The sequence below is a fragment of the Nycticebus coucang genome, chromosome 4, assembly GCF_027406575.1.
Source record: "Nycticebus coucang isolate mNycCou1 chromosome 4, mNycCou1.pri, whole genome shotgun sequence".
Lineage (NCBI taxonomy): Eukaryota > Metazoa > Chordata > Mammalia > Primates > Lorisidae > Nycticebus > Nycticebus coucang.
The window spans coordinates 13,877,818-13,901,691 of NC_069783.1; the positions used below are offsets into that span (position 1 = coordinate 13,877,818).

Below are 23,874 nucleotides of genomic sequence, written 5' to 3' on the forward strand. Positions count from 1 at the left end.
ACTCTCTTTTTCTCCATTAATATCACAGGCTAATACTGGTGCCCCGGTAATAGTCAGCACTTGTAAAGGTAAGCACAATAAGCCAATATTCTGAAAAAAAGGCATAACCCGTGAAGTCAGAGGACTTGAATCAAAATGGAATCTTGATTCCAACAGTTGGTAATCTCAAATTAACTTCTTTTAGCACTATTCTCATCTATTAAAATGGATACAAAAAGTTTATACTTAGGGGCTAGGCGCAGTGGCTCACGCCTGTAATCCTAACACTCTGGGAGGCTGAGGCAGGTGGACTGCCTGAACAAGAGCGAGACTCGATCTCAAAAGATAGCTGGGCATTGTGGTGGGCCCCTGTAGTTCCAGCATCTTAGGAGGCTGAGACAAGACAATGGTTTGAAAAAAAAAAAAAAAGAAAGAAAAGAAAATGGTTTGAGCCCAAGAGTTTGAGGCTGCTGTGAGCTGTGATGCTACAGCACTCTACCAAGGGCAACAAAATGAGACTCTGTCTCAAAAAAAAATTTATATTTAGAGCCTGACACTACAAATACTATTTATTTCCAACATTCTTCTCTCCAACACTATCAAATGAATTACATGCTTTCCTCTGAGCATATATTTTCATAATATTACCATGTTATTTTAATCATTTGTTTACATTTTCCCCAGTAAGACTATGACTATCTTACGGACCAGGATTATGACTACTGTATTTCCTCCTCAGGGGAGAGTCAATAAATAGTTGAACTTTATTATTTTACCGTTATGTTATTATGCATATCAGAACAACCTACTCTATTTTATGGTAGTATTACATATAGGTTTTATCATACTCACTACAATACACTAAGTTTTAGTAATTCATAAAGTTCAAATCTAAAACATCCAAGTTAATGTGATTCCCAAGACACAGGTGAAAGACCCAAACCAAGTATGGTTGTTCGAATTCTTCTTGCTTGACAAAGAGTTAATACCTTCACCCCTTGCCCCACTACATCACGAAAACTCCCCGCTATCTATGATAAAGCTAAGGGTTTACCATGGAAGGACTTTCTCAATTATTTATTCTGGGAGCCAGCACACACTAACTAGTGCAAGAGATGAGCATATCTGAGGGCACTGAAGAAATCCATATTACATCCACTGAGAAAAAACCTGTCTCTGCTCTTTTAGAGATATCAAACAGAAATAAATGTAAAAAAAATCCTAACTATACAGAGTGATTCTAATCTTTCTAACCCATTACATAGAAATCTGATCTTTCAAATAACAGAATGTTACTAAACTAATTAACATGCCAAGTGTCACAGAAAAAAATTTGTGCAGAACACTCCAGCATTCACTAGCCTGAGATGTAAAAATTCCCTCCACCTATCTTTTTGTTTTGTAGTGTATTTCTTTTTCCATGTGGTCATGGAAAGACCATGAACATCCGAGTCAGAAAGATATAAAATCAAACCTCAGCTCTACTGCTTACTTGCGGTATAGCCCTAGAACAAAGGAAGTGCTCATTAAGTAATAACTGATGCTGTTATCAGAGTGAATTCCGTAAAAGCTCCAAGAATATCACATGCATGCACCTGCATCCATTAAGCTATAAAGCCTGCAATAAGCACAGTGAAAGAAACCAAAATGTCTGTGAAGAGCCTGAAGCCTCACAGAAGTGTTTATGATTGAATGAAGTTTTAGAAAATCCACCCCTGATATCTATGATATCGGGTTAGACAAAAGCTGGGGGGCCTGGAGAGGAGGATCCAGGAAGTAGAGTGAACCTGCATAATGGTTAGACTAGAGGAAATGACAAGTGAACAGAGGAATTTGCATTTTGACCACAACCTTAGGATTTTAAAGAAGAAAAAAAGGATAACATTAAATGCCTCCCATGTTCCTAACTTTAGACCAAAATTTCCTTTGAGGCTAAAACTGGCTGGGGTCTCAGAGGGCAGAGTTTGCTCAGGCCGTTAGTCTCCATGTGCTGAGCAGCAGCAGGAGAGGGGAGGCCGTGCAGTCCCCAGCCTGTGCTGTAATGAACTCTGCATGGAGCCGGAGGTGAGCAGCAGTGGCAAGGGCAGTCAGAATAGGATCAACGTCAGTAGCTGTGGCTATGCCACGGGTCCCTCAGCCAACAACATTATGACCTGCACAATGTCCCTGGTGATGGCAACCAGTTCCATGGTTCACTTCTGTAAGCCAAAAAACCTGTTTTTGCCAGTTTACTTGGGCATTTATGGAAGATCATTCATACCAGCCAAATAAAAACAAACTGACATATAACCCTAAAAGTTTGCATAAGGGATACAACTAGCTTGAAAATCAAGTTGTATCTCTCTGACAGATTAATTTAAAAGCCAAATTCTCTGAGAACTTTTTGGGAAACCTAAATCAAAGCCACAGGAGGTAGATACTCAACGATCAAACTGCAACAACTCCTAATGAATTGTCCTTGGATTTTCAGGGTATTTCTATTCAAAAGATCCTCACTAAGTAAGGCATGGCTAAATAAAACTTCTCCATGAACCCATCCCTTCCCACTATGTATATTTTTTTCCATTTCTGAAGTTCCTTCTTCTCCTGTCCCATTAGTTTGTTGATTGCATATTTCAAATTACTGAAATATTCATACTCAATCATTCCTCAGTTTTAAGGTTTTTAAACAATTTTTAAGTTTTTTAAATAGACATGTTGAGACCATACGAAATTGAAGAATGGGAACTGGAAAGAGAAAGAACCTTCCTAAAGCTATATAAAAGAGAAGGAAAAAACAAAAAAAGAACAGCTAAAAAATAAGTAAATTTAAATGTGTAAATCAATTAAAAAAATACAAAGTCACTTTCTCTTCTGTTTTTCTGAAAAAAATTGTTTATTAAATTCTCTTAATTATAACATTTATCCATCCAGCTCATTCAGGAAATAGGTTCTAATCTGAGAGTCACAAAACTATCCACCAAAGCTGGATATGTCTATAGGAAAATGAGGTGAGGAGGTAAGCAAATGAAATCAACACTTAAAGTGGGAAAATGTAAACAAAAAGATTTATAATATAAGCCATACCCAATTGACCAATTCCTTTGAACCTTCACTTTCTCACAATAAAGGACTTTATATGAGCAGATCTTATCCTTCCTTTACGCATTTAAATTATAAAAGATGTTGATTATTCCACCTATTACTAAACAATAAAACCATAAAATCTATCATTTCAAGACACTAAACAAAGAAAGAGTTCCATCTTTATATTTTAGCAACCCATATTTGAATGAAGAGAAAGTCAATCCCTTAAAAGGTGAAAAAAGTCCCATGTTGTTGGTGATACAAGATTCAGGAAGAATTGCAATATGTTAAGGATTTGACCCTCCAAAACCTTGGTATATATTGACTCTTGCTGAAATGCTAACATCTCCAGTCTGTACTTTTGGAATGTCAAAGAGGGATAAAATAAAGCATGTAATCAATGGATTATACTCAGTATACAGAATGTACTGCATTACAAATTAAAAATCAGTACACAATATTAATCTATTCTTAAACTGTCCAGCTGCACTGATATTATAATTCAACTAAAGAACAGAATAGCTTCAGAATGATGATAATAAATAATGGCTGTGTGCTATAGTAAAATATCAGAAAAGTCAAATTAGTATTGTCAGTATTCACCCTTAAGAAACTATCCTTCTAATAATGATCACAACCAAGAAACATACCTGCTCACTTTGATTCCATTCCCCTTGTTGCTTCAGAGATGGAATTGCCCAGATGCTCAGTTTCCCTGAGAAATGAATGGCTGCAAGAAGCATCCCATCTGGAGAAAGGCTCATCTTAAAGATTCCATCCTGAATAAAAATCAGAAGGTCAAAGCAAAGGACTTACGCTCGAATAAAAAAGACTTTCAGAATTAAGCCATACTCCTCAGAGTGCCATGTTATAGATCACCTTTAGAAATTAAGGTTTCCACCAGCTTGGTATTACTATAAACATATTCCAGCATACAGAAACAGGTCAGGACTCCTGACCTTAATGAGTTTATCTACTGTCTAGTGTTATAATTTACATATAACACAAAGCCCAAATATGCAAGTTTTATAAATATATATCCTTACACATCAATTACCATAAGTTCTCAATATCTCTTATAGTTTAGTCTTGACTAGATTCACAATTTATTGAAATCTGGCCCACATCGTCGTAAGATTCTCTAGCCACAACACGCCTGGAATATGCTACCCATACAGATAGGCCAAAAACTCATGATACAGAAAAGAAAAGAAAGGGTGAAGGAGAAAGAAAGCGAGATAAAGAAAAAGAGGACCCAATGATGATGAAAACAAAGAAGGCAAGGGGAGAAAAGTCTTAATTTAAGAAATCTATGAAAGTTTAAGAATTTCCAGATATGCTGCCAAATTATCCAATTTAAGGAATACAATTGTTACAGAACAGAGAAATTTTATAATATACTGATTTGACACAGTCAACCTATATGTTCACAAAGGAAGATGTATCTTTCTAATTCTTCTAGTCTGCATAATCTCTCTGTACTTTCCTACAAGAATACTAGTTTTTCCCAGTTGCCACTAACCATATGAATAGAGACATCACTTGTCTACCACCTATAACATATTCAAAAGAATCAAATAAACACTAACTGAACATCTAACAATTTCCTACTCAGTGATTTTCTAAGGACAGGGCCTAGGGTGGCGCCTGTGGCTCAAGGAGTAGGGTGCCGGTCCCATATGCCAGAGGTGGCAGGTTCAAACCTAGCCCTGGCCAAAAAAAAAAGAAAGCTAGCTATCTAAGGACAGGGCCTAAGGTAGCTTGCCCACAAAGAATAAAACAGAAACCAGAAAACGGCAACCAACAGCCATATTTCTTCTGACCATTTAGAAAATCTGGCAAAACAAATTCCATGTCCCCAAATGGCAACAGAACTAAGTAGTAGATGACCCCTTAGAAAGGTCATAAACTTTCCAGTTACCAAAAACCTCCACTGGTCCAATATTAAGACCAATTATCAACCATTAACTTAAAAGTAAACCATGACTACACTGACAAACAACATTATTACACTTAGCCCAATTTGCCAAATTATATTATGTACCTGGCTTGTGTACACATTTACATCTTGGTCTTCAAGTCTCAAATGACAAAGGCACATTAGCCGTCAAGAACAAACACAACAATTTCAAGAGATCAGAAATGATAACTTCCATAGTTTTACATGAGGTAGGCCTCAGAAGCATAGATTTTTATTAGCTAACAGAATTCGCTTCTTCTCCTTTGGATTTTTATAGAGGAGAAACTTAGAAACAATAGGGCAAAAACACTTGCCTAATTATCATTCACGTGTAGAAAGCAGAGCTTGAGCTGTCAAGCGAGGTCTTTCATACCAATCCACAGCATGTCCGTGAACCACGACTACAGCCACTACCTGGGCCCACGGCCTTTCTAGCAATTACAAGCATGTTCCTCAGTACAAATTATGGTCGAGTACAAGTTATTATTTTAAGCCCCTGAATAATTAGTGACATGTGTTCTGTATGGTAGGTAATTCCCAGATACTACAAATGCTCCATTAGACAGCTCTACAAAAAGTTCTCTGAAAGCAAGAAAGATGTTTATGAATCTCTTTAACAAAAACACAAAAATATACTGAATAATTTAACAGTAACATTGTAACCAGGAAAGTAATGCTAAATTTGCTAAATTTTCATTTTTTAAAAGCCCCTCCCTCCTGATAGGGTTCAGGACATACTACTCCAAAATATGGCACCTTAGTGTTTGAAAATACTGCTGAACCAGAAAGGTCACACTCACCTTCCCTCACCATTCCCCCAGGAAGCCAGTCATTAAGACCTAGGAAGGGTTTCTGACCTTACTCTGATGCAAGTCATATTTTCATTCTTACGAATCAGTTAGAAGCTTGATAACTAGGATCTACAGACAACTCAAATTAATCAATTAAAAAAAAGCCAATAATCCTATATATCACTGGCTAAGAGACGTGAATAGAACCTTATCTAAAGAAGACAGACCAATGGCTAGCAAACATGAAAAAATGCTCATCATACCTTATCATAAGAGAAATGCAAATCAAAACCACCCTGAGTTATCACTTAACCCCACATCACAAAGTCTCAAAACTGTAGATGCTGTCTGTACAGAGAAGGGAACACTTTTACACTGTGGGTGGGAATGCAAACTAATGTAACCTTTTTCGAAGGAAGTATGGAGAAACCTCAAATTAGAACTCCCATTTGATCCTGCAATCCCATTGCATCTACCCAGATGAAAAAAAAAAATCATTTTATCATAATGACATTTGTACCAGAATATTTATTATAGCTCAATTTACAATCCCCAAAATGTGGGAACAGCCTACATGGCCACCAACCCAGGAATGGATTAACAAGCTGTGGTATATGTATACCATGGAATACTATTCAGCCATTAAAAAAGATGGAGACTTCACATCTTTTGTATTAACCTGGATTGAGTTGGAACGCATTCTTCTAAGTAGAGCATCACAAGAATGGAGAAGCAATAATCCAATGTACTCTATCTAATATGAAGGCAGTGGATGATCTAATACAAGGGGAGGGGAGGTGAATGAGGAAGTGGGGAGAGAGAAGGAAGGAGAGGGGTGGGAGGGTCGCAGTGTATGGCACACCTCTTGGGAGCAGATGCAATTATAAGATGGACTTTACCTAACAAATGCAATCAGTATAACCTAATTCTTTGTACCCTCAATGGATCTCAAACAATAAAAAAAAAAAAAAGAGGGTAGCGCCTGTGGATCAGTGAGACGGGCGCTGGGCCCATATACCAAGGGTGGCTGATTCAAACCCAGCCCTGGCCACACTGCAACAAAAAATAGATGGGCATTGTGGCAGGCACCTGTGGTCCCAGCTACTCAGGAGGCTGAGGGAAGAGAATCACCTAAGCCCAAGAGCTGGAGGTTGCTGTGAGCTGTGATGCCACAGCACTCTCCGGAGGTTGACAAAGCGAGACTCTGTCTCCAAAAATAAAAAAAATACAAAAAAATTTTTTCATTCAAAAGTGCCTTCCCTGAACCTAGAGGAAAAAAACATCCTTATCTCAAAGGCACAGGGTCACAAAGAATATAAACAAACACACTTGCTAAGTTCCCCCCAGTGTATTACAATTAGATCATACTTATCCAATCATTGTGGATAAGTATACCCACAATGGTTGTGTCCTGCCCCCAAGAGGTGTGCCATACACTGTGAGCCCCCCAACCCCTTCTCTCCTCTCCCTCCCCACTCCCTCATTCTCCTAACCCCCCTTCCACCTCGTATTAGATCTATTGCCTTCATATTAGAACTGAATACATTGGATTCTTGCTTCTCCATTCTTCTTCAAACCTCCGCAACTAGCCATTTTTATTCTTCAAGCCTAGCATAAAACATTAAAGGCTTATACATTTCTTTGAGTCTTCATTTCCTTACAAAGACTCCCATGTCACATAAAATTTATATTAAATAAATCAGCAGGCTTTTCTCTTGTTAGTCTGTCTTGTTATAGAACCCTCAACCTTGAATATAAGAAAGGGTAGAGGAAAGAAACCATTCCTCCCTACACTCCCTTCTTACCCTTTCTTTCTAGAAATTTAAACAACAAATGTACTATTAACTATAATGTTACCACTTGCCTTTAATATGGTAGATACTTGATGCCTTGGTTTCATTTGATGCTATGATATCCACACTGCAAGCTTAGCATTTCTTTACTTAAGTATCTCATTACAGAAATTTTTGCTCACATACCAAAATAGAAATGATAGTACAATGAATACCCATGTACTAAACAACCAGCTTTAACAAATATCAAGTTTTTAAAGCTTGATTCATTTATCCTTCACCAATAACCACCATTCCAGAGGATTTTAAAGCAAAGCCCAAATATTATTTCACTTATAAAGTATACATTTCCTTAAAGTCCCAAGTTACTATTTAATTTCCATATAGATGTACAGTAAGATGATACAGCTATTAGTAGCAACTGGCCTGTAGCCACTCAATATGGACAAGTTACCTATGTTACATTAGAAACATGATCTTTTCATTCCAAAATAAAAATTCTGGTTTTTATTTATAGAAGCATTTCTGGATGCCTATATAACACACAGGAGATTTCTGGCCCAGGACTAATTCATTATTCTGACAGTAACTGTGGCACAAAATCTCAAGCCACAGTTAGCAAATCTAAGCTAAATTCCGTGAACACAGTCTGCAATACATGAGAGTCTGGACGCCTGCTGGTGGGCAAGGAAGGAGAGTCTACAGTGTGTGCCTTGAAAATGCAGAGAAGTGCCGTTTTAAACTGCAAATCACACTAAAAGTAAACCTCAAACATTTTTAAATGATTCTTCAATATTGTCTTTAGATTTGGACTTTTCTCCCCAAGTGAATAATAAATAATCTTGTTCTCTTCTCCCTCAGTTGAATTAAACAGTTTTAAAGGCAATAAAATTTCCAAGTAGCTGAAATTTTCACACTGGTTAAAATACATCTTAAGTTTCTTTCATAGTCCTCAGCAATGAATGTCATCACAACTGAAATATCAGTTAAGAATATAAAACTTAGTTCCACCTCTTAGTAGTTATATGTGATCTTAGGCACATTAGTTAATTATTACAGGTAACTTTATAATCTCTTTACAATAAAAAGTAACATTGACACATTATAAAGTGGTTCCAAAGACAAAATTAGAGTTCATGTAAAATGATTTAATGCATTTATTGAAGAACTCAACTTTCCAAATATAGTAGTATGAACACTGGATTCTACCAGAATCCTAATAACCTTAATTAAAATTGCAGAACATGTCCCATTCATCTGGCACTCTTCACTCTCATCTTAGTGACAGCTTTTATATTGGGGCCATATATTGATATTTAATTCTTATAACTTCTAACTAATACTTTATGTAGCTTCATTAACCACTTTGTAAGTGTCCTGAGTATAGAAACTGCATCAATGTTATATAAATCTGAAATAAGACAATAAAAAGCTGACATTCTCAAAGGAGAAGGGTATCAGAATCACACACACATCTGCCCCCCTCCCCACCCTCAGGACAAATAGTAATCCACGTTGGAAAAGCACAGGCATGTGCTCTTTGGAAAAAGCATCCCTAGGTGTCTCTGATACACACATCCACTTTTAATCTACCACTTTAATTTTTCATTTTTATCACTTTTTTTTTTTTTTTTTTTTTTTACATTTTGCTTAGAAGGCAGCCAAAGTCCAGAAGCTCTTGTGACATGTTCTAGATGACATTACACGACTCTGTGACGTAATACAAGTATCTCTCCTAACACACAGGCAACATCTCTGGGCATTCACAATAAGCATTTCCTTACTGCACTACACAAAAAATGGTGAGCAGTCACTTGCCAAAATGCTGACCAGGCCCTTGCTAAGTACTTTATACATAAATGGAAACAGGGAAAAGTTATGCACCCTCCAATAGTGGGAGAATAGAAAGGGATCCTGGAACAACTGGCACTTGATAAGATCTCAAGGCTAACAAGCCAAGACCACTTGTAAGGCCAAGTCCCACAATAAGAAGAAACCTCTGTGAAGAGAAACCACATTGATAAGTACAGGGATAACTGATTAAACAAAGTAAAAGTCAAATCTCATCTAAGGTTATCATAGAGAAGAAAGAGTAAGAATGATATTCTTATAAGCAACAAAACAATGGTAAAACAAGAAGTTCACTAGTAGATTTCTACCTTTACCCTACTATTTCAAAGTGGGTTTAAAGAAAATTTAAAAATGATAAACATTATATAAAATAAATAAATTAGAAATAGGAAATGTCAAATATAAGGTAATAGAAGTCTAAAAAACTGGAAATAAAAGAAAAATACCACTCTCAAAATGAAGCATAAATGTGAAGAAAGTCAAGTATGAGTGAACAAAACAGATAATATCTTAAGAGAAATTTAAGATGAAAAGGAAAGAAATATCTGGAAAAAAGGAAATTAAAAAAGTGATAAGAAAATTAAACAGAAAAATGACAACAGATAAAAATGACCCAACATATGGAAAACAGCACTATCCAAAGTTGAAATCTGAAGCCAGAAATCATAGCAAGTATTAAAAACAATTCCAAAATGTCTGTAGTGAAAAATAAATTGAATTTATATACCAAAAGAGAACATCATACACTTGAGGGGAAAAAAATAAAGCAATCAACTTTAAGATATATTCTAATAAAATATTGAACTGTAAGAAAAAAAAAAGGACTAAATGTGCTGACACACACCTACAATCTGAATACTCTGGGAGGCTGAGGCAAACGGATGATTTAAAGCCAGGAATTCAAGGCCAGTCTGGGCAGCATAGCAAGACCCTATCTCTTAAAAAAAACTAGTCAGGGCCAGGCATTTTAGCACTCTGGGAGGCTGAGGCAGATATCTTGCCTTAATCCAAGAGTTCAAGACCAGCCTGAGGAAGAATGAGACCCTGTCTCTACTAAAAATAGAAAAACTAGCCAGGCATGGTGGTGCATACCTGTTGTTCTAGCTACTCAGGAGGCTGAGCCAAGAAGATCACTTGAGCCTAAGAATTTGAGGTTGCTGAGTTACGATGATGCCACAAGACTCTACATAGGGTGACAGAGTAAGACTCTATCTTAAAAAAAAAAATAATAAAAAATTAGTCATGTACAATGGTGTGCCTGCGGTCCTAGCTGCTCAGGAGACTAAGGCAGGAGGACTGCCTAAGAGGCTAGCAGTTTGAGACTGTAGCAAGCTATGATCACACCACTGTACTCTAGCCTAGGCGACAGAGTGAGACTCCATCTCTTAACAAAACAAAACAGAAGAGGAAAAAATTTGAGGGGGAATCAAGGGGTGCATTTTTATTATTTTTTTAATAAATTTTTTTTTTTATTGTTAAATCATAGCTGTGTACATTAGTGCAATCAAGGGATAGAATGTTCTGGTTTCATATACAGTCTGAAATATTCTCATCAAACTGTTCAATGTAGCCTTCGTGGCATTTTCTTAGTTATTGTATGTAGGCATTTGTATTCTGCATTTAGTAAGTTTCCCCTGTACCTATTCTAAGATGCAAGGGGGTGCATTTTTAGTTCTAGCTACTTGGAAGGCTGAGACAGGAGGATCACTTGAGCCCTAGAGTTTGAGGTTGCAATAAACTATGGTGACACCACTGCACTCTACCTAGGGTGACACAACAAGACTCTGTCTCAAAAAGAAAAAAAGGTCATATTGTTAAAGATGGAAATTTGGATAAAACTATACATAAATGGGGCAGTGCCTGTGGCTCAACGGAGTAGGGCGCCAGCCCCATATGCCAGAGGTGGCAGGTTCAAACCCAGCCCCGGCCAAAAACTGCAAAAAAAAAAAACTATACACAAATGTAAGCCAGGGAATAACAGTTGCTTTGGGGGAAGGGCCAGAACTGTGATTGTGCCAGTGTCCACAAAAGGCTTCTGTGGCAGATAGCAGAGTTTTTTGTTTTTCTTTTTAATAGACAGAGTCTCACTTTATCGCCCCAGTAGAGTGCTGTAGCGTCACAGCTCACAGCAACCTCCAACTCCTGGGCTTAGGCAATTCTCTTGCCTCAGCCTCCTGAGTAGCTGGGACTACAGGCGCCTGCCACAATGCCTGGCTACTTTGTTGTTGTTGTTGTTGTAGTAATTTGGCTGAGGCCAGGTTTGAACCCGCCACCCTCAGTATACGGGGCCAGCGCCCAACCCACTGAGCCACAGGCACCACCTCAGCTGTTAGAGTTGTCTGACTTGGACAATAGTTGCAAGGTTACACACCTTTAAAAATGTCAAACAAGAACCACTTCCCATGCACTAGGATTACCAGAATCAAGAAGACAGATAAAGATGTAGAGAAATTGGAAATGTCATACATTACTAGTAATGTATATAACAGAAAATGGTGTAGCCCCTTTGGAAAATAGTCTGATAGTTGCTCAAAAGGTAAAATATAGAGTTATTGTAAGATCCAGCAATCCCACTCCAAGAGAAATGAAAACATTTCCACAAAAGAACTTATACACAAATGTTCACAGCAGTATCACTCGTAATAACCAAAAAGTAGAAAGAACTCACATTTCCAACAGATAAACACTGTATAGCCATATATTACCAAATATTATCCAGCATTAAAAATAAATGAAATACTGATACATGCTGCAAAATGAATGAACCTTGAAAGCATTATGCTAAAAGAAAGATGGCAAGTACAGAGGACCACATACCTATTCACAGAGAATATCCACAATCTGTAAATGTATTCAAACAAAGAGCAGATGAGGAGCTGCCTAGGGAGGCAGGGAGAGGAACTTTGGGGAGTGATGGTGAAGAAATACAGCGCTTCGTCAAGGTGCTAAAAGTTTTCTAAAATTGCTGATTGAGATGGTGCACAATTTTGTGAACATGCTAAAAACCACATTAAATGTATCATTTAAATGGGTAAATTGTACTGTATGTGAATATTTCAATAAAGCTGTTTTAAAGTCATTAAAACATACATTTCCCTGATATAATTTCCTGTATCTTTATTATTATATTTTATAATAAAAACTTTAGGGAGGAAGGAGGAAAAGAAGGATAATGGGAGGGCGGGAGGGAGTAGAGGAGGCCCAGGAATCTCATTTAATTTCTCGCTGCAAAGAGATTACTGTCTAATTGCAGCAGGCCCCAATCTTTCTGGCACTCAGGACCAGTTTCATTAATACAACTTCTCCATGAATGGGGGTGGGGTAGTGGATGGGGGGATGGGCAATGTAAGTGCGAGATGATTCAAGCACATTACATTTATTATTCACTTTACTTCTTTTATTATTACATTGTATACATAATGAAATAATTATATAACTCACCATAATGCACAGTGGGAGCCCACCTTAGATCATCAGCATTAGATTCTCTTAAGAAGCGTTTATCATAGATCCTTCATATGTGCAGTGTACAGTAGGATTCACACTCTCATGAGACTCTAATGCCACCACTGAACTGACAGGAGGGGGAGCTCAGGCCATGATGCTAGTGATGGGGAGCAGCTGGACTGCCACTCACCTGGTGCCCTGCAGCCCAGTTCCTATCACAACCCCCTCTGATACCAGCCCCACAGGCTGAGAGCTGGGGACCACAAATGTAATGCATCTACTAAATTCTAGGAATATCCTAGGGGCTAGGTAAAACAGATGTGGCTCTAATGAGGTGGAGCCATGAAAACACAAATCAAGCATACAATTAAATTTTCATTACAAATTTGGATTACTGTTATGGAAGAAAAATACAGAGTTCTATAAGAGAGAATACTAGGAAACTTACTTAGAAGGACCACTGGAAGATTCTGAGGATATGAAAATAGACTTGATACACAAAAATGAGAAGAAACCAAGTCAGAACAAATAAGAGAAAACCATTCCCAACAGGAAAAAAATAGCATCCACACAGAAAAGAACATGGCCCCTGAACAAGCTGAGAGAAGGCCAACACGCCCAGAAGAAAATGAGCCAGTGCTAGGAGACGAACGTGCAAGTCAGGCCACCTCACACCATGTCTTTAGTGCTGTGTTAAGAATTTTTGTCTTTTATTCTCAGTTCAATGGCAAGCTACTCAAGACTTTTTTAAGCAAGAAAATGAGCTTAATTGATTTACATTTTTTAGAAGTCACTGAGTATCTACTAAGGTAGGAAAGACGAAAAGTTATAATAAGAGGTGATAGCCATAAAAGAAGAAAGAAGTGGAAAGACTCCAGGTTCACCCTGAAGACAACAGTGGCAGCACAGGTGCTACATCAAATGTGGGATGAAAGATAGGGAGGTGTCAGGAATAACTCTGAGGTATCCAGCGTCAGCAAATGGGTGGATTACAAGGTAATCGAGTCTAGAGCAGAAACAGGTTGAGGAAAGAAAAAAGAGAAGCTCTTAGAATTCTGTTTAGGAAATGTTACATTTGAAATGCCTAAAAACTATCCTCCCAGAGCTGCCAAGTAAGCAAATGGATATTCATGTGTAAATCTAAAGTGCAGAAAAGAGCTGGGCTAAAGATGCCAGTTTAGGACTCACTGCCATCTGAAAAGTATTTAAAAATCTCAAAATAATCATATTTTATACATTAAAAAGTATGCAATATACGGGTATGTTAATGTTTACAGCATCCAAAGCCACAAAATATATAATTAATTTGTTCCTAATAATACCTATAAGTAGATATTAAAGTTGCTTTTAATGATTAAAAAATAGTAAAAAATATTCTCCTATTTATAGATAGTGTGTTTCTAGGTTATCTGGAATAACTGAGAACTAACTCTATCAAAGCCAGTTTTTTAAAAAGCTTTACTAATAAATTATCAAAAGAACTGAAATTTTAGAACTTTCCCCCCTAAATATACTATAGCTTCCCCCCAACCCTGATTCTATGTAACTATATTGACTGCAAAATGGGTGACCAATGAAACCATTTACTAGGTATAAAGTACACATATGGATTTACAGAAATAGGAGGTGGCTTACCCGTTCTCCAGTAAGTTATTTCAACTTTTCTTTTCAGGGTCAATAAAGGAACATCAGCAGCAATATAGCATTAGTAACAAAATACCACAAACACTAGGGTTCCCCACACACCAAGGTTTAAATCCCAGCTGTGCCACTTGCTGGAAGACCTCACTGAATTTGTCTAAACTGCTTCTAATCTATAAAATCTACATAATAATATTTTACCTTTGAGGTTTTTATTAAGATTAAAAAGATAATAAAATACATACTTGTTACAATAATAAAAAAATATAGAGAGATACACAGGGTCTGCCATATAATTGATAATTTAAAATGGGATTATTTTAAAATCTTTTGGTGGAAAAAGCCTAGTGATCTGTTACTACAAAAAGAATACATTATTAAAACATAAACACAATGAAATTCTTAAGAAGTATGGCTTAACAGCAAACAGTAAATGTCACTTGTACCTGCTGCAGTCCAATGTATTCCATAAGGATTTAACTATACCGAAGGCAGTCCAGCTAAATCAATTACAATAAGTTAGTATTAGTGGGTAGACAGCATGGGGCATAGGAAGATGGCTTTTGAAGAGGTTTTACACAGTAAACTCTGATAATACTATTATCTTCTTACATCAGTAATTCATTCATGGCCTTTTTAACTGACTGCATTACCAAAATTTCCTATTTACTTCTCTCTGTCTCAAATCTTTTCCCAAAAATTTTCGAAAGATATTTTCTTATTTCATTGAATATTTTGTGTAGTAATGTGATATTAACAAAATATTATTTAAATTCATAATGTAAACTTAATTTTAACATTCATTTCTAGTTCATACTTATACTAACACTAGATCAAATGTCCATTTACTCTTTTCTTAATCAAAAACACAAATTAAAGCTTCCTACTACTGGCAGCAATATTTGTACCTTCTCTCAAACACTACAATACAACCTATATGGAAAGTAGTGTGGAGATGCCTTAAAGAACTAAAAGTAGACCAACCACTTGATGTAGCAATCCCCACTCTAAGGTATTTACCCAAAGGAAAAAAAGACATTTTATCAAAAAGCCACTTGAACTCAAATGCTTATAGCAGCACAATTCACAATTGCAAAGATGTGCAATAACACTTCTTAACTGTCTTAAGATAGAACTTTTTCAAATCAGATCTCAGTACTGAAATTAACTTGGACTGCCTCACTTTCAATCGCCTATTATCTACTTTTTTCCTATATCTTTCAAACATACAAGCCGTATTAAAATGAAAGTACTGTATTCTAATACATACATTCAAAACATTCTGAATTACTACACATTTTAAAGAAAAAACTCAGATCAATAAAAGACAAATTTATAAGCACGGCTCTTCCAAATTCCACAGGTTTTTACTGAATATATCCAGCAATAAATATGACATGCCAGGGACAGTTTACCACTCTGGGGAATCAGCAGTGAACAAAACAAATGTAAATCCCTGCCCTTGAGCTGTTTACCAGGTATTCTAGCCTACTGTGGTTTAGAAGTCTGCCAAAAAAAGAAAAAAAAAAAAAAGAAAAATAGAAACCTAGCCTTCAAATCAGAGAAAGTCATCCTCAAAAGCTTGATTAACAATATGGGAAAAAGACACTATAAAAGTATGAAGAAAAGAAAAACCTTAGAAAAAAATTTTTTTCCAAGCAATACCCTTTAGAAAAGCATGTAATAATTCTTATTTTTAATAGATTCTTTAAAAGCATAGTATTATATACCAGCAAATAAGAAATTATTATTTAAAAGCCTATTAGTTTTAGGTCTAGTAACTCACAACTCAAAAAATACGTGTAGACTACATATGTTTCTGTATATAAAGAATTTAACAAATCAATAACAGATGCCACCACTATCGTTGACTAAGTGTCTACAATATGACAATCACTGCCTTAGCCATTTCATATATATATTTTACTTCTAATACAGTACAATCTCAGCATTGCTACTCTGTATCTAACAAGCAAACAGCAAAAAATAAAATAAAATAAAATAAATATTGACTAAATGGCTACCATATACGATAGCAGATCCATTTTTTTTAAAATATTAGTAGTTAACAGGAACATATTTTAAAAGACAAACATAATTGTTGTCAAGCTTAAGTAGTAAAATAGAGCATTCTTTCTGAGATAAGTAATTTACAATTTTGGCTATTTTACAATACAAAACATCTTGGTCTCTGTTTCTCTAATTGTCCAACTAAGGGTTTAGCCAATAGCCAACTAGAGGTAGTGAAAAAAAACACCGAACCACAAGCCAACCTGAGACCAAACCCTTCTTTGACACTGTCTAGGTAAGTGAGTTTAAATAAGTCATTTATCTTGAGGCTTAAAATTTCTTTATCAATAAAATAGGCATTATAGCCAGGCACGGTGGATCGTGCCTATAAACTTAGCACTCTGGGAGGCCCAGGTGGAGGACTGCCTGAGCTCAGAAGTGTCAGACCAGACTGAGCAAAAGCAAGACCCCGTCTACTAAAAAGAGAAAAAACTAGCTGGGCATTGCAGTGAGTGCCTGTAATCCCAGGTACTTGGGAGGCTGAGGCCAGGGGATCACTTGAAACCCTGAGTTTGAGGTTGCTGTGAGCTATGATATCACAGCAGTCTACCCAGGGTGACAGAGTGAGATTGTCTCTAAATCAACCAACCAACCATCATAATACCAGTATAGGTAATGCAAACTCCCTGAGAAATGTTGTGTAAATGCTTGAAAATTAAAAAATGTTCACAATAAGGAGGAATTATTTCATAATCTCTGTGAACAGTTTCAGCTCCAAAATTATAGTATATTTACATGTCCCTTAACAACAAGGATACATTCTGAGAAATGCATTACTAAAGCAATGTGGTTGTGTGAACATCACAGAATGTATTTACACAAACTTAGTGAAGAAGTCACTACACATCTAGGCTATAGGTTCCACCCTACTGCTCCTAGGCTACAGCATGTTACCCTACTGAATGCTATAGGCAACTGGAACATGAAGGTTAGTATTTGTGTATCAACACATTATATAGCTGTACAGAAATATTTTCTTTCTTTATAACCTTACTTTGTACTTATTTTAAAATAAATTTTTTTACCTTTTTTTTTTTTTTTCCAAGATGGACTCTTGCTCTGTTGCTCAAGCTGGAGTTCAGTGGCATAGCTCATTGTGGCCTCAAATTCCTGAACTCAAGCAAGCCTCTCAGCTTCAACCTCTTAAGTGTATGGGACATAGGCAGGAGACACTACACTCAGCTCATTTTCTTTCTTTCTTTTTTTTTGAGATAGAGTCTTACTCTGTCATCCTGGGTGAAGTGCCATGGCATCATAGCTCACAAACAACCTTAAACTCCTGGGTTCAAGCAATCCTCTTGCCTCAGCCTCCCATGTAGCTAAAACTCCAGGCACCTACCCCACAATGCCTGGCTGGTTTTTCTATTTTTAGTTGAAAAATAGTAGATGGGGTCACATTCTTTGCTTTAGGTTGGTCTCGAACTCCTGAGCTCATGCGATCCACCCACCTCGGACTCCCAGAGTTCTAAGATGACTAGAATAAGCCACTGCACAAACTTTAATAAACTTTATTATTAAAAACTAAGTCAAATACACATTAACGTAGGCCTACACAGGGTGAGAATAATAACTATCACCACTTTCCACCTCCACCTGCCTTCCCACTGGAAGGTCTTCAGGGGCAATAACACGCATGGAGTTGTCATACCTGTGGCAACAATACCTTCTTTGGGAATACTTCCTGAAGGACCTGCCTGAGCTTGTTTTACAGTTAATTTTTTTTTTAATAAGTAGAAAAAACAGACTCTAAAATAACAATAAAAGTATAGCACACACAGCCCTCTGTACCCACTGGTTCCACATCCTCAGATTCAAACAGTAGTAGGTCAAAAATCCATCATTCAAGGAATACAGAACCCACGGATACAGAGGGCTAACTTTTCATATCAGCAATTTCCATGGGGAAAGAAATTGAAGAAATAGAAAAATTAGATTATTTGGTCTTCCCCAAGATATGATTTGATACTCCCATGCAGGTCAAGACTCTTATGAAAGCCACACAGCAAATGCAACCAGCTCCCTCAGAGGCAGTTCCAAAGTGTTTCATTTATATTCAGGACGAAACTGTACAACATCCTTGCCATGCATCCACGCTTCTCCCACTAAGTAAGAGAACAGTGAAACAACAGTACTTAAAACCCAGGGTCAAGGAGGCTTATTTTTCTTAGAGCATCAATACCTTCAGATTTGGAGACGAATTTTTTTTTATTATTTTAAAACAAATCAAAAAAGGATACATTATGGACAAGGATACAAAGTTCATGAAATTTTTAAAGATAAAACAAGAAATTCTAAAATTGTAATTTTCCAGGAGAATTTTTTAAACTACATTTCCAGAATCCAAAAGGACTAGGTACATTCTCTATAATTTTTTTTTCTTGTTTCTGGTTCATTGAGGGTACAAAGAATTAGGTTACACTGTTTGCATTTGTTAGGCAAAGCTCCTCTTATAGTTGTGTCCCGCCCCAAGAGATATGCTGTATACTATAACCCCCACCTCCCGCCTCCTCCCTTCCTGATACACAGCATCACAGTAAAATACACAAATCTTCAGCAAACAACTCTGTAAATTCTTACTAAAGAATACACCCACAGAGTGTTTAATTATGGACACAAAGATGAAAATCTAGAATATACAAAGTTCATTTAATTTTGTTTGTTTTTTAGGTTTCCACATACAGCTCAGAGGTTTATTCAACTTTGACCTTAAAAGCACTCCAGTGAAAATACTGGTGAAGCACAACATCCGTCAGTCTGCCTTACCTGTTCTCGTCCCTGGTGACTGTAGAACTTGACACTTAACATCCTTAATAACCCCAGTGTCTTTGGTACCTACAAAATAAATGCACATCATATGAAGAAAGATGGAATGAAAGTCCTTTTATCATGAAATAAAAATTATGGCAAATACAGTATTTTTAAAAATAATTAATAAAATCAACAACAAATGTCAAGGATCTTAGCAAAATGTTTTTGTTTAAAAAAAATCTAGCAAGCAGTAAACTCTTACAATATATATTCAGAATCAAAATTTTAAAATATATAATTAACAAATCTAGTATAATTTATGCAAATTAGAATCTACTACAAGCTCTTCTCAGCTGAGGCTGCCTCAAGTTACCATTCTGTCCTACCATCAACATGGACAAGGCCAACACTGCCAGCAAAAACTGTATCCATTAAGAATTGATCAAATGGGCGGCACCTGTGGCTCAAAGGGGTAGGGCACTGGTCCCATATGCCGGAGGTGGCGGGTTCAAACCCAGCCCCGGCCAAAAAAAAAAAAAAAGAATTGATCTAATAATTGAAAAGCAGCATAAAGAATATTCATCATTATGAAATAATTTTGTGTAACACAAGATCAGTTTTGTCCCTAGACTTAAGAAATATACTTAGGAAAACAAAAAAGAAATACAGAAAAGAAGGAGGGATGATTGCATTAAAAAAAGGAAACTAAAGAGCATTACTGAAGACGTAGACAGTTTAGAACTTTCATACATTGTGGATGGGAACATAAAATGGTACAGCCACTATGGAAAAAGTTTGGAAGTTCCTCAAAAGTTAAACATAAAGTTATCACAAGATCCAGTAATTCTATAGTACGTTTACACACAAAAGAGTTGAAAATAGGTATTCTAACAAATATTTATACATGAATATTCATAGCAACTCTAGTCACAATAGCCAAAAAGCAAAAGTAACTCAAATGTCCATTAACTAAAAAATGAATAAACAATATGTAGCATATCTGTGTGATCGAATATTATTCACGCGTAAAAAGGAGTAAGTAGCATATATGCTACAATATGGTCTAATAGTATTATGGTAAGTGAAAGAAGTCAGATTCAAAAGGCCACACATTGTATTACTCCATCTATAGGAAACATTCGGAATGGGTACATTCATCCAAACAGAAAGCGGATGAATGGATGCCAGGATGTGGGGGGGGAGGTGAGTGAGTGAACAGTGAGTAAGTGAGTCAACGGTGAGTGAGTGAGTGAACAGTGAGTGGCTGCTTACTGGCTCCCTTTGGAGTGATAAAAATGTCTTGAACCAGTCTCGGAACACAGAGAATATACTTAATGCCACTGGATTATACACCTTAAAATAGGGTATGGATAATTACATGTTTATGAATTTTAGCTCAATTTAAAAAAAAAAAAAAAGCAAAGGAGGGTACTGCTGTGTTAAGGTTAAAAATTCTGCCATCAGATCAGTGTAACCTGGCTTATTGTACCCTCAATGAATCCCCAACGATAAAAAAAAAAAAAATTCTGCCATCAGAACTTCCAAGTAGGTTAAGAAATTTGGGACGGCCTAACTACACATCTTCCAATAGCTCCTCCAAAAACAATAAAGAACAAGATGAGGAAAATAAACCTATATAAAAACCATGCTCTCAGCTTAACTTGAAGATAGAAGATAACCTAAACTTCAAAATATCTGTAAGTAAAAGGAAAAAAATCACTAAATCTGAGGGCTGCCAACCTGAGTCTTCACTGGCCCCCACTGTGGTCCACTATAAGGCTTGCTGGTAGGTTAGCAAAAGCAGATGGAAAAAATTCTACAGGGCCCACGGAGGTCAGAGGTAATTATCAAAGAAGTCTAGGGTCCATCTAAAACCAGAGCTAAGATAAAGTCCAAGATGAGTCTGAAAATAGCAGACAAGCATACAGATTGATCAGACATGGACCGCAGGGAAGGGGCATAAGCGTACAGGTGTGATTTGGAGAGGTACTTTCCCAAACATACGGATAGCTTCTGAGGGAATCCTGGCAAAAAGGAAGAAGCACCTTTTGCCAATTGAGCTGTGAAGGAGAAAAAAGTCACAAGGGGAAATTAAGTGTGCTGCAAGACAAAAAAGAGGCAGAACATCAGAGCACTCACACCTCCTCCGCCCACCAAAACTGAAGCAAAAAACCTGCTAGAGAATTTGAATGTTGCTATCCTGAAAAAAGAGGGCACCATTAAGCTACAGATCTCTTAAAGCACTGCAATATCATAAAAACAAACAGGAAAAAGATTCACAAATACTTTATAGAAAATCAGAAGACAAGTGCTCGCTTCGGCAGCACATATACTAAAATTGGAACGATACAGAGAAGATTAGCATGGCCCCTGCGCAAGGATGATACGCAAATTCGTGAAGCGTTCCATATTTTTGAAACTAATTTGGGACTCTCACATGAAAGCTATAACCCAGCTACAACTTAACAATAGGGGGAAGTGGGAAAGGGGGGTGGGTAGAGGGAGGGGAATCGGTGGGATCACACCTGTGGTGCACATTACAGGGGTATTTGCGAAACTTGGTAAATGTAGAATATAAATGTTTTGGCACAGTAACTGAGATAATGCCGGAAAGGCTATGTTAACCACTGGGATAAAAATGTGTCAAATGGTTTATGAAGTGAGTGTATGATGCCCCATAATCATATCATTGTATACACTTATGATTTAATAAAAAAATTAAAAAAAAAAAAAAAAAAGAAAATCAGAAGACAAAAGTCAACCATATCAACAAAAGGAAATCATTCCTCCCCATCCCACAAAAAAAAAAGCTTAAAGCAAAAGAAACTTTAACACTCCAAACACAACTAAATATGCTCAAACAAGCATTCAAGGATATGGAAAACTTGAAAAAATACCCTCAATGAGAAATTAATAACTAAGAATAGAATTAAACAAGAAAATTTTTAAAGTAGCTACTAAAAGATTTAATAAATTCAGGAAAGAAATATAAGAAAAAGACAATGCTTCTCAAAAATGAAGAATAATTTAAAAAGGCATTCAAATGTAAATTTTGTAAGAGGCTTTAAACACACGAAAACAAGAGAAAAATGAAAAAGAGAGGAAAGGTAAAAAGGAAATGTGAAAAAGAAATAGATAAAAAAGAGTCAAAAAATACTGGAAGAGGAGACAGTAAAAAGCAACAATATATGAATTATCAGAGTACCTGAAGAAGAAAAACAAAACCAAAGCACAGAATTAATGTTTAAAATTATAATCCAAAAAACTTTCCTGAAATAGAGAAAGATCTTAATCTATAAATTAAAAAAAGAGTCAACTCATTTCTGTAAAAATTAACCCAGAATGATCAACTCCAACATCCTAGGAAAGGTATTAGATTTCAAAGATAAAGTAAACCTCAAAAATTCTAGGAACAATAAACAAATGACATGCAAAGAAGAAATAATTTATCAGAATTTTGAAATCCCACATAGATAGCAAAACAACAGAGTAACATTTTAAAAGTTTAATGGAAAAAAAAAAAGGCGAACCAAGGATTTTATATGCAGACAAGCTTTCTTTTAGATATCAAGGCCTCAGAAAAACAATTTTGAACCCATGAAAATTTAACGAACTCATCATCTACGAGCCCCTGTCAAAACATCTACTAGAGAAAGAAAAAGAAATCTACTAGAGAGTAGTTTCATCCAACCATGATAACAACTGGGAAAACTTCAGAGAAAGATCCAAACTACCAATTTAAAATATATACATGGACATCTAAGACTAAAGAAAGTTAAGTATGAAAGTAGAAACCAAGGCGCAAACATTATGTGTACAGCAAAATACAAGTAATACAACTAAAAAATGGGAGGAGAAAGGAAAAGGAAAACAGAATAAGCTGACTGGTTTTGTCTAAACAACTAGAAGGAGTTAAAGCATACCAATAAAACTGATAACCTGGAAAAATACAGAAAACATTGATAACATCAATAAGAATAATTTCAGTGGAATCACAGAGGTAAATTCTCATTCAAGTGAATTGAAGAGAGACTAGAAAGAGGAATAAGAAACAAGTATAGGCAACTCTTAAACATTTTAAAGAATGGGAAAGAAACGGGGTGGCAGCGAGAGGGCAAAGTGCAATCTAAGAAGTTATTTATGATGGGAAAAATAAAAGTATGTTGTATGCTGATAAATCTAAAAGATAACAAAATTCATGATGTAGGTAAATTTATCTTTCAGTACGGAAGAATGGGAAATGTAGTAGAGAAATGAAAAGATGGGCCTTCCCTAGAACAAGGATAGTTCATCTATACGGACAAGAGAAAAGATGCAAAATATGGGCATAAACGAAAGCAGGATATAGACTATTACAGAAATATTCTAATTACTTCTATTTTATTTCCCAGGAAAACAGGATTCCAAAAAGCCTGTTTTCTTCCCATAAGATTCTATACCGAAGAAGCAAAGGCAGCAATAATAATAAATTCAGTCAATTCTATTCATTTTTGTAGACTTTTTTCCACAATGTTGACCTTAAAAATCA

The 23,874-nt window shown here is 36.3% G+C and overlaps 1 protein-coding gene and 1 non-coding gene across 3 annotated transcripts in view; one reads left to right on the plus strand and one right to left on the minus strand.

Moving 5' to 3' along the window:
- The window catches only part of NBAS (NBAS subunit of NRZ tethering complex), a 408,191-nt gene that overhangs the window by 310,450 nt on the left and 73,867 nt on the right, over positions 1–23,874 (minus strand). For both annotated transcript variants that reach the window (XM_053587868.1, XM_053587869.1), the window contains 2 exons: positions 19,362–19,430; positions 3,696–3,824 (listed from right to left, as the gene is read on the minus strand). In XM_053587868.1, coding sequence (XP_053443843.1) covers positions 3,696–3,824; positions 19,362–19,430 — 198 coding nt within the window. The remainder of the gene's footprint in view (positions 1–3,695; positions 3,825–19,361; positions 19,431–23,874) is intronic.
- LOC128585055 (U6 spliceosomal RNA) lies at positions 21,655–21,761 on the plus strand. The gene has a single exon (XR_008379804.1). It is a non-coding gene; the product is annotated as a U6 spliceosomal RNA (small nuclear RNA).